The sequence below is a fragment of the Mytilus californianus genome, unplaced genomic scaffold (genome assembly GCF_021869535.1).
Source record: "Mytilus californianus isolate M0D057914Y unplaced genomic scaffold, xbMytCali1.0.p SCAF_10, whole genome shotgun sequence".
Lineage (NCBI taxonomy): Eukaryota > Metazoa > Mollusca > Bivalvia > Mytilida > Mytilidae > Mytilus > Mytilus californianus.
In genome coordinates this window covers 52,948,854-52,961,196 of record NW_026262582.1, presented here as the reverse complement: position 1 = coordinate 52,961,196, position 12,343 = coordinate 52,948,854, and the positions used below count along the sequence as shown (strand labels likewise).

Sequence of the window (12,343 nt, the reverse complement as noted above, 5' to 3'; positions counted from 1 at the left end):
AACTTTAATTGGGATGATATTTTTTTTTTTCACTCTGAAACTGTTTTTGTACCACGCAAGCATTAAATTATTTTTATTTATTTAAAATAAAATTAAATGTAACATTGTAATGGCAAAAACTCTTAATCAGATTTTTTCTTCTTCTCCCTGATATTTTTTTTCTTGAATACATTGAATTTCTGAACATATAATGATCGCTGACGTAATTCAAAAAGCTTGCTAATAGCCTATCTTATTGGCCTTAGGCAAGTGTTTCTCTTTTTTATGTATACGTCAACAGATGGGATTACAAAGGATGAATTCCCGTTCTTGATCTCCTTGACCTAGTGTATTTATCTAAATATAACTGTATTTATTTATCACCATGAAGGGTAAATCGCCGTATTACCTGTATGACATATCAATATGGTCAAATATACGCTTATCAACGTTGAAGGTAATCTGTTTCTGTTACATAAACCGTTTCAACTGAATATTAGCCTAAGGGTGGTTTGTTGTGTATGAACGACAGAAAGTCAACACGATGGCTTCTGCAAAAACGTGGAAACCAGAATGGAAACAAGATGTTGTATATCTACATGTATTTCCTAGGATAATGTCAAAAGGGGTTCCGAATTTCTCTCCGTTTGCAGTAAAGTTAGAAACGTGGTTGAGAATTAATAAAATCGCATTTGAAGTAAGTATATCAAACTAAATTATATTCAAAATTATCACGTGATTTTACAAAGAAAAACGAACATGTAATAAGTTATTTGTTACGTGTATTTGAATGTTAACAATTTTCATGTACGTATGCACAATTTAAAAGGTCAAGTTTTAATATTTGTGCAAGTGTCACGTGTATTGGTCACACTTTTCTTCGGATAGCTGCGCTCTTATTTGGAAAATCGGAAACAATGTTGTGAATGAGAAGCTTAAAAGGAAACGATCATCATGCATCCCGAGTCTCTTTTATTAAGGACATCTAAGTAAATAAAGAAAGGCCCGAACTGGATTTTTTTTAAGTATCTTACAAACAGCTTATATTATATTAAAAACACCCCCGAGTAAACAAATCTTCTGAGAAAGAAAAAAATGTAGAAAAATTGAAAATTAAAGCTATACAAAGGTTAAATTATAAGGGTATGAATACAGAGAGTTATGGGGTATACGCCAGTGGAAAAGCAACCAAATTCCCCCAAAATAAATGAGATAACAAAACATAACCATTAAAGAGATTCCTGGCTTGAGTCAAGCATATGAACAAGACGCGAGATTATAATATAATGTTTTCTTTTTTAGATTTAAAATTACATTAATAGAAAAAAAGGAACGTAGATCACACTAATAGACATTCTTCCATAATGCTCGATCGATTCTACAAGATCATTTGGTGATATTAATGATCGTGTTGCTATCTTCTCACTCCCAGTAAATGTTACCATGGAACAGGAATTCACAAATATTTAAAAGCATGATCAAAATATATATTGTAGGTTGTAGATCACATGGGTATGTCGACAAAGGGTCAAAGTCCCTTTATCATGTTTAACCAAAAGGAATATCCCGATTCAAACTTTATAATTGAATATCTGACAGATTATTTTTCCGTTTCCATGGAGAACTGTTTATCGGATGTCGAAAAGGCAGTATCGAGGGCATTTCTCAAAATGATTGAGGAAGATATGACTTGGTAAGATAGTATAGCACTTTGAAACATCTTTAGACCATCAATTATGTTGTGGATCGGTAAATCTAGCAACTGCCGGCTTTTAGCATAAAGCAAAAACACTTTGAAACATCTTAAGACCATCAATTATGTTGTGGATCGGTAAATATAGCATCTGTCGGATTTTAGTATAAAGCAAAAACACTTTGAAACATCTTTGGACCATCAATTATGTTGTGGATCGGTAAATCTAGCAACTGCCGGCTTTTAGCATAAAGCAAAAAACATTCTGAAACATCTTTGGGCCTTCAATTATGTTGTGGATTGGCAAATCTAGCAAATGTCGATTTTAAGAATAAAGCAAAAACACGCTGAAACATCTTTAGACCATCAATTATGTTGTGGATCGGTAAATTTAGCAACTGTCGGCTTTTAGCATAAAGCAAGTTAGAATGAACATTCATTTTCAATGAAAATAAACATTTTATTTCTCTTATCGCTCACTCTTTATTTTCATGTAAAATTACAATGGTCGTATATCTATTGAATAATATATTAATGGCAGAACCATTGACACAAGTTCGTTGTTGCTAGATTCGTCTTGTCCGAATTTTTAACTTTAGATAGTTAATACTTTTTTAAACGCATATTTAGTCTAAAAGAATCAAAGAAAAATGTTGGTCGTGAATTGGCAATGTTATTGGTGCTTATTTTCTTTGATGTCTTTCTTGGCTGAATATAAGTCGATATGCATCTACCTGCATAAATCACTTCAACTTATCCACAGCCTATCAGCAACACAACATACATGTAGATCGCAAATGTCATCCTGCTCCCGTCATTCGATCTAACGATGTACAATAGGAAAGTAACTGTCTGTGGTTTTCTCCACCAATAAAAAGGACTGCAATGAAATTGTACGAATGTTTATGAAAGTCAACAAGGTAAACAAACAACACACATTTTGCGTACGTCTGGTTTTGATTGAAATGATCATTAGATTAGATACCAGTCCGAGATACTTTTGAAACCCTGCATCGGGTCTTGCATCGTACCATAATTAGTATTTTAGTAGTGTTTGATCGGTACCCAATTTGTGAACTTGAAGTAAAGCTTACGTCACAAATTTTCTCGAGAGAAATATGTTTTATATTTTCGAAAATCTATTTCATGATACGGTTAAACGCGATATATTTTGATTTGTGAGGAAGAGCAAAATTAAAAATAAGACAAAATCGCGAAGTTACGCCCTAGAAATCGCGAAAATCAACAACTTTACAGTAATTTATGATAAAGGTGACGTCACAAATTAATGTTTAGTAATTTTATATTTTAGGTCGATATTTTGGTACAGATATGTTGATCATTTCGTTGATGAATATCTAGACTATTTAAAACCAAGCGATGATCCAGAAAAAGCTAAGGCATTTGCAGAGCATCTTGGTAGTAGTGTAAGTAAGCTGGTTAACATTCATGAGAACTCTTGACAGTGGGAAATTTACTTTATAAAAAAATTATCGCTCTTGCAAACACTGATAAATGAAACTCTTCAATTTTGGCACCTTCTCCGCAAGGATATTATTGATTAAAAAGTTACAAGAAAACATTTTGGTAAAAAGTTATAATGAAACAAAGTAATCTTGAAACATTGTTACCATATAATAAATGTTATCATTTCATTTTTAATTTGAATACGACGAGAACAGCGGGCTAAAGAAGTTTTGTGTAAAATTGTTTTTAAATATTGCTATGCAAATAAAGTTCTCGACTGGCTATTAAATTATGATAGAGATACCTCAATTTATTCTTCAATTGGCTATATACTTCACTGGAAACCGCCAAATATCCGTATACGTATGTAGTCAGACCAAATCGATTGATATGCAGCAAATATAAAAAAAATTGAATATAAGTCACGTGGAAAATAAAAACTGACCTTATTAATTCCGAAATAAGCATTTATAAATGCAAATACATCGAAAAGACCGCGAAAATATGTACAATAATCGAGATGACCCAATCTAAATCTTAGCAAAAAAATTATAAATCTGTTAACAGATAATATTTTTCTTGTAACAGATTTTGAGATGAAGAACGGCAATAAAAGCGCTGTTCTTTTGCTTTTTTGTGTTTTTTGATGTGCATATACCAATTTTGTGTCCTGGATGGATACCCTTATCCTTTCTTTTCTATTATACTTTTAATTGTTGTATAATATTTACACATTTGCGATATTTGTAGGTTTCCGTGACGATTGGCAAAATTTTAAACATTAATTCTACTTTTATGATTGTCATATAAATGAATGGACCGATGGAACTAAAGTGCACAAGATAGCAACCTTACAAAGCTATAAAATAGAGAACAAAAAAGAAATGTTTTATACCAATACCAAGCTGTACTTCGCCCCCATTAACACTATCATTGATTCAATACATAACTTTAATTTATATTACAGGTAAAAAATAGAGCAGTTTCACATGGAATAGGTCGTCACAGCAACGAAGAAATATATACAATCGGAAGTGACGATATCAGAGCCATATCAAAATATTTAGGCGACAAGACGTTTATGATGGGAGATAATCCAACTCTGGTATTCATTTCATAATTTTACGAATTTTATTAATTGGTGTTATATGCTATCATATTATTTGCACTTTAATCTTTGCATATTGGAAACATGTGAGGTATACCTCAACGAGACAGCAATCCTACGACACAAAATACGAAAGAGATCTTGTTGTTGAAAAATATACAATTCTTCAACAATAGACAGGTGTCAAGCTCTTATTTGCACCGAGTTTAAAAAAAAATTGTGAATTGATGTAACATAATCTAAAAAGTATCTTTCATCAACACCGATTCCCCAAATTACAAAACAACACACAAAGACATAAAAAAGACGACCAGAAAGACGCTTTTTAGTCTTTCTCAAAATAACAAATTAACGAATTGGTATTCATCCCGAAAAGTCCAACTGATGAATCAACACCAGTCTAATTATTACCTTCATTAATATGTAAATGAAGGTATAAACTTCAATAGTAAAGATTATTTTTTTAAGATCTGTTCATACTCCGCATTCTCGTAATGACCGAAATAAGAAATTCTGTCTTAGTTATATAAATTATCGGTAATGCAGGGCTATTGCTTGCAAGCACATGAATTGTGGCGCATTAAGTTATCATTATATTATTGTCTGCTGTTAAAATATAAACTTTTCCTATTTACAATTTGGTAGTCCACTCATTTTGTTTAAATGGAACGCGACAAATAGCGGGCCTTCATCCCGAGTAAATATGAGGTAAGAACTGACAACATGTTGCATAAGATACGTCTTTGGTGTTTCCGTTAAGACAGTGATTTTGGCACTCTCCTTGTGTTTACATCTAGCTGAAAACGTCGTATTTAAAGATATTTCAAATCTTTTTTTAGATTGACTGTTGCCTGTTTGGTTTCATTATTCAGATCACAGATGTACCAATAAACTTTCCGATGAGAGACGTTATCGAAAAAGAATGTCCAAATATATTACAGTTTGTAGATAGAGTTAAAACAAAATACTGGTCAGACTGGGACCAACAATGTATATAGTATTATTATAAAATAATTAAAAAATGTTACATTTTATTTTTTCAAATACATGTACATGTATAACAAAGAATATGTTTCCCCTCCTCAGAAAACTTATAGATAAAACAACACATTCAACTTATTTCAAATCAAACATCACATTCATCTTATAAAGTTTTAAATGTAGACCGTCCACCTTTTATCCCTACTAGTTAGCCTGAAAATGTACAGACAAATTATGTCGCCCCATCATTGCCACAGTCAAATAATGCCTTGCCACATCTATTCCTACATCAAGCTATGCTGTTCCGTATTATATCTAGCAATCACCGTTTGCCAAAGTTAACATTAACAACATTCATTGGCAATATACATGTATAAGAATGGCCAAGCTTTTTGGATTCTTATGAATCAGCAGTTCATTTAAACTCAACATTAACAGATGTACAAAAGTTCAATTATTTAATGGTCCAATTAGAAAACGAAGCCGTTCAGACGATTGCCGTGTTTTCTCTCACTTACGCTAATTATTCTGAGGCCGTAAGTGTTCTTATAGAGAGATTTGGACAGATACTCAAAATAACGCAAGCTCACCTACAAGCTCTGCTTGATATCAATTACGCCATCCCGAAATAACCTCATAAGCCTGAGAATTTTCTATGACAAAATGGAGAGTTTAGTTAGAGGACTTGAACCACTTGGACAGACACATGAATCAGAAGGTAATTTATTAGTCCCTATTATAATAAACAAACTGCCAGGAGAAATCAGAAAACATCTAGCTCGGGAACATGCTACGACAAATTGGCTATTACGAGATCTTCGAAAAAGTATACATACAGAGATACAAATTATGGAAGCCGGACAAGTTACACAGACAGAACGTGATATTTCGTCGGTGCTAAATCACAAAGAAAACACAATAATACTACTAGAAATGTACCTCAGTATTTAACAGATAAGCCTTTCATTTTCTGCAAAGATATTCATTCATCTACCAATTGCCCGAAAATACGCGATTCAGAAAAACGATTCGCTATCGTTAATCGTAACAATTCATGTTTCAACTGCCTATGTACACATCACACATTTAACGACACCGCACTAGTTTATGTAGTGAAGTTGCACACACCGTGCACCCTGACAAGAGAAGTAACAACCGTTTTACTGACATGAATAATTCTATTAACAGTTGTAAGATTGAAAGTACGCCATCTACATCAACTGTGGCAAATCTTGGGAAGGATACTGAGATGCAAGACTCAACAATTTTACACTCGTCAGTACAATTTCGCCCAAATGTACTGCTGAAAACCGCTTGGACCCCCGTTTGTTCAGATCGTCATTGCACAGATACGAACATTTTTTTTTTATGAAGGCGCTCAAAAGTCTTTGTTAACGTAAAATCATGCGTGTACATTGAATCTGCATAGAGAGAGAGAGAGAGAGAGAGAGAGAGAGAGAGAGAGAGAGAGAGAGAGAGAGACGACAATATTCAACTTTCCTCATTTGGGGGAACCAACACGAATTTTAGGCGACTTGATAAAGCCATAGTATATGTTGGACCTGGAACTGGACATAAAATCCCAATAGAAGTTTTAATCGTTCCTATGATAGATGTTACACAACCACATTCGTTACACAAACAGGAACAGTAATTATTTGAAAATAAAAAAACCTTTAAAATTTCATTATTCAAATTGGAGCCGATTTTTATTTGGAAATAGTTGAAGATGAAGTTTTATCTTACCTCCTATACATTTCTAGGAATATGATTGGTTAAAAGCGTCCGCGTGGAGACCGTGTATAATCCATATTAGGTTAGTAGGGAGGCGGGGCTTATTTCATACACGGTTAGTAGTGGTGTTACGTCCCTTTATACAAACAAAACGGTACTGAGAAAAAATCTTAAAGGTTTCAACAAACAAAAGAAATTAATGAGGAAGATTGAAATAAATTCATAAAACACATTTAAACCTAACAAGTTGTTATTGTTGGCAATTGTTTTTGTAGGATCAATGGAAGAAGTTTCTTAATGGTAACGGTATTGAAGACTTGCTCGTTTTGATAGGTCACTAGTATAAATTTCACGGTGTCAACGTATATTTGTTCTGCCAAACAGAAGTTCCCCTGGAAACTTTGTTATAAACAATGTCATAATATCTGTTCCTGTTGGAACAAATATTCTATACCCTTTATTCCGTAAGGAAAAAATACTGTAATATTTGTTCCAATGGAAACAATATTACAGAATATTTCTTCCACTTGGAACTTATATTATGAAGGAACTTCTATTCCGTAACAACACACTAAGATAGTCGGTAAGATACGGTATATATGGGGTTAGTAAATTCCATATGGGGATTCGAGCTTCGCTCTCACCCCATATGGAATTTACTGACCCCATATATACCGTATTAGGTCACTAGCACACTATGTAACTAATATTATCTTACCTCCTATACATTTCTAGGAATGTGATTGGTTTTAAGCGCCCTCGTGGAGACCGTGTATATTTCATATTAGGTTAGTAGGGAGGCGGGGCTTATCTCATACACGGTTAGTAGTGGTTTTACGTCCCTTTATATTCCTTATAAGGTAGTAGGGAGGGGGGCTTATTTCATACACGGTTAGTAGTGGTGTTACGTCCCTTTATAAAAAAACAAAACGGTACTGAGAAAAAATCGTAAAGGTTTCAACAGACGAAGAAAGTGATGATTAAGATTGAAATTAATTCATAAAACACATTTAAACCTAACAAGTTGTTATTGTTGGTATCTGTTTTTGTAGGATCAATGGAAGTAGTTTCTTAATGCTGACAGTATTGAAGACTTGCTCATTTGATAGGTCACTAGTCTAAATTTCACACGTTAAGATAGGCGGTAAGATAAATTCGTTACATAGTGTGCTAGTGACCTAATACGGTATATATGGGGTCAGTAAATTCCATATGGGGATTCGAGCTTCGCTCTCACACCATATGGAATTTACTGACCCCATATATTATAAGTTATCTACGTTCATATCCGTAGATATGGATATTTTAATACCCTGAAGTATCCAAGTACACCCTGAGGCGCAGCCGAAGGGTGTACAGGGTACTGAAGCGTGTTAAAATATCCATATCTACGGATATGAACGTAGATAGCGAATTTATCCCCGGTCTTAGTCTAAATCTGGCGATTTTTAGAGAAATTCGACCACAAAGTTAAACGTGAAAGCAACGTTTTTTTCATTTTTTTAAATATCTTTTATTGAAATTTGGGAGTTTGACATATTTTTAACGGGGTGTAGGGTTCTACCTTTGGTAGAACCCTACAGGTAGACAAATATAAGACGTTTGTAAACTAGAGACAGAGAAACTGAAATGGGTCGAATTTGGCGCGCAATGTTGTGAGAGTTACATCATAAACGGTGTGACGTCAACGTGGGTCATTTGCATAGATAGGTCAGTAGTACCATTCATTGACAATGTGGCTGCATAGTGACGATTTACTAAAATGTGTGCAAATAATCGATATAATAAGATAAAATCGTTAGTGGATTAAATATTTAATTATACAGACATCATGGAAAATCTACAGAATTCGATATTTCATAAGGAACAACCATGGAACTAAGGAAAACGCGCGTGAAATTCCCCGATGTAATGGGTAGCAACGTCCGGGGATATAGGTTAGCAACACCCAGGGGCTATGGGTTTTGTAACGACGTGCGTTAACCAATCAGAATCCTAGAAATATACTAAGCCGGGGATAAACCGTATTAGGTCACTAGCACACTATGTAACTAATAGTATACGCGGAAACGGATCCACCGCAGTAATATCGAAACTCGGATACATACTTTCTGGACCGTTACATTCTGGAAAATCAAAGTTATCAACAGCGTCAAATATTTCCAATGTAATCATTTCACATAAAAGTTAAAACAGAGGAATCTTCAGAAGTACACGAAAAAAGAGACTGACTACTAGTATATATGAAGTTACCAAGAATCTTCAATTGAGTTTAACGACAACAAATAATATGCAAAGTTAAACTGTCTCATGAACATGCACCTAGCCGATACTGAATGAAGACGAAGATTTTAATTCGATTTCGACTTAACCGTTATGCCATAACAACGGAAACCGAAAAAGCTTTTCTGCATGTTGGACTACACGAAGACGACAGAGTTGTCACCCGTTTCCTATGGCAATCCATCAGATCATGATAGCCATTTGATTGAATACAGATTTAAAGCCGTTCTATTTGGGGTAACTTGCTCACCTTTCATTCTGAATTATCGTTTAACTTATTAAAACATTTATAGCAACGAAATTATAGGTCGTGACGGTGTTTATTATTTCGAGAATATTTTATTTTACGTTTTTTTGTAACTTGGTCTTTCAAATGCAGCTGAATTAAATTTGTTGTTTGCCGCTTGTATCAAAATTGACGGAAAAGTTTATGGTTAGAGTTGAGAATTTTAAATATGTACATTAGAAGAGCCTTAAATCCACGAATTATCGTTCTTTTGTAATCTTATAGATATCACAAACAAGAAGTAACAAGTCAATGATAATAAAACTAAATATTTTAACATTGAAAATATATAGCAGGAGTGTCATGAACAAGGTCTTTAGTCAAGTAATTTGTCCCGGACAATGCTTAATGTTTGCTGTAAAATAATGTTAAAATTATGGTTGTCGTTCAATAATATGTCATATATTACACGACGGGGATGGGGTGGGAAGGGATGGGCTACATGTAGGAGCTGCTTAGCAATCTGGAACACCTAAATGTGTATGTTTACCAAAGTTTTTAAAACATGCCTTTTGGTATTTTATATATCATATTGACGAATACCCCATTACCTTTTTTATTTGTTTATTTATAATGGTTTGTGAGATATAAAAAATGTTTAGTGTGGGAGAATATGTTTATTGTTTTATTTTCATTTGGCTTTGAACTAGCTTTGAGTAATTCTTGCTATTCTTAGGTAGGTACATTGTGTATTTTGTCTTCTGTTAAGGGCTTTTGTGTGCTTTGGTCCAATCTGCAGTTCCAAACCTTTTCCAACAGAGTATTACAGTTTGTTGTTATGTTGTACTGTTACAACACTGTTCAAGGTTAGAGTGAGGGTTAAAAGCTTCCAGGATTAAAAAAAAATACAGACTATTTCTGGAAAACAATTACTGTCATTTGCCAAAACGAGATATTAAATTTTGTTAGATATCTTGATAGAAATTAATGTCTTTAAACACACACATTCAATGAAAAATTTGCAGCAGTATACATCTCAAACAAATACGCCATTATTTAAAAGGTTTGGAATTATGGTAGTTCCTGTACATGTAGCTCATCATGTATAAAATTACGATGTAGTTAAAAAAAACTTTGCTTTTTTTTGGTTAAAAGAAATTTTTCATCATTTCTAAGATGAATAAAAAGCTATGACAGGGGTGTTAATATTTAAAACAAGTGTCATTAAGAGAATATTATGTGATTAGGGAAAATTAGCTCAATTCTTAAAAAGATTCGTGCAGTCCCCTATGAATTATTTACAGAGGACACGAGGACATCAAGGATGAATTTGAATACAGGTATACATCAGATTTAATTATTATCGTAGAAGTAAGAAGGAATATAAGATTAAGTTGATTTTTTGTAGAAAGCGAATAAAAAATGAACAGAAGATTAGTGTTCCTTTCTCCGTTTATAGGCATTGAAAAGAACATAATCATATTTGTATTAAAGCAATATGAATTGAATAAAAACGATTATATATTGGATAAGGTCATATTTTTCTTAGGCTGTTTTTGAAGTCATTACACTAAATCTATTGGAGCTATACTGATTGATATTCTAGTATGGGAGAAATTGTTCATTTATAAGTTGGAATTGGCTTTAGACAAGGCTAAACTTTAAGTAACTTGTACTTCTCTTAGGACGACACCTTGTGTTTTTTTTTCTTTTTGTTAGAGTTTTCTGTGTGCTATCGACGATTTGATGAATCTAGTCTTTTCCCATTTATATTTACAATGTTCTTATTTTGTTCTATCAAACCACGTTCCTATGTTTTTAATCCAGTCACATTCTTTTTGTGCAGTCACAAGTCAGTGGCTTGTTAATCATTGGTTGTCGTTGGTTGCTGTTTGTGATGTTTGTTTTTCGGTTATTGTTTTTTGGCATACATTAGGACGTTGGGTTTTCTTTTGATTTGTTCCATATTTTGTCATTTAGCGGTCTTTTAAAGTTAACTATACGGTATGACTTTTGCTCATTGTTGAAAACCGTACGGTGACCTTTAGTTGTTTGCATCCTCGTCGTTTGGTCTCAGGTAGATAGTTGACTCATAAGTAATCAAACCACATCTCCATGACATAAAGAGAACACGCAGACCAATATAAACATGAGAAATGACATATACTAATCATAAGTAATGAACTTGTTTAAGTTCGAAATCATTTCTTGTCGTCAATATTTCTATCGCCCAAACAGATAAAATTAAGGACATAACAGGATTGTATTTGAAAAATGGCAGGGAATTGAGTTTACTGACGACGCGTTAGTGGAGTCAATAACAGGATATTTGTGACCATCAAATCAAGAATCGATGCCCACAAATCTTCAAATCTGATACTTTTATCTCCATTCTAGTGCACATTAAAGTCGGAGTCAGTCAACGGAGTTTTGCGATCATCAAATACAAAATTTTCCTTTTACAAATTTTATTAGATCCAAGTATAAAAAATACAATCTGTCTTTTTCTAACGGCAATTCATAGCTGATTTATGGAATCGCAGGCGAGTAAATCTATACGGATGTTTAGCAAATATTCGGCTTTGAGCGTTCCTGATGAAGGTAAATCCAGAAAAGTACTTCGGACGCATGAAATTAATAACTTGTTGTTTTCATTTTTTACAGCACTGGGTCGATACCTCTACCGGTGGACTATCAGTCCCCGAGGGTAACTATCATCAGCTCAGTTCGGTACTGACATTATTAATAACAGACCTTTCTAAAATTGTCCGTCTATGAATTTAAAAATAAAAAAAAACCGAAGGTTTCAACTCCCTCAGGCAAAGTTGAACTTAGATGGATTTGGCTATTTTTAAGTACTTTTTGGTTATAT

The 12,343-nt window shown here is 33.5% G+C and overlaps 1 protein-coding gene across 1 annotated transcript; it reads left to right on the top strand.

Annotated features, from left to right (window-relative positions):
• The first annotated feature begins 384 nt into the window (after positions 1 to 384).
• On the top strand, positions 385 to 5,271 carry LOC127718823 (failed axon connections-like). Its single transcript, XM_052224897.1, has 5 exons — positions 385 to 676; positions 1,476 to 1,672; positions 2,985 to 3,099; positions 4,107 to 4,244; positions 5,087 to 5,271. The coding sequence occupies exons 1-5, from the start codon at positions 524 to 526 to the stop codon at positions 5,243 to 5,245; spliced, it is 762 nt and encodes a 253-aa protein (XP_052080857.1). The 5' UTR covers positions 385 to 523; the 3' UTR covers positions 5,246 to 5,271.
• Positions 5,272 to 12,343: the final 7,072 nt, after the last annotated feature.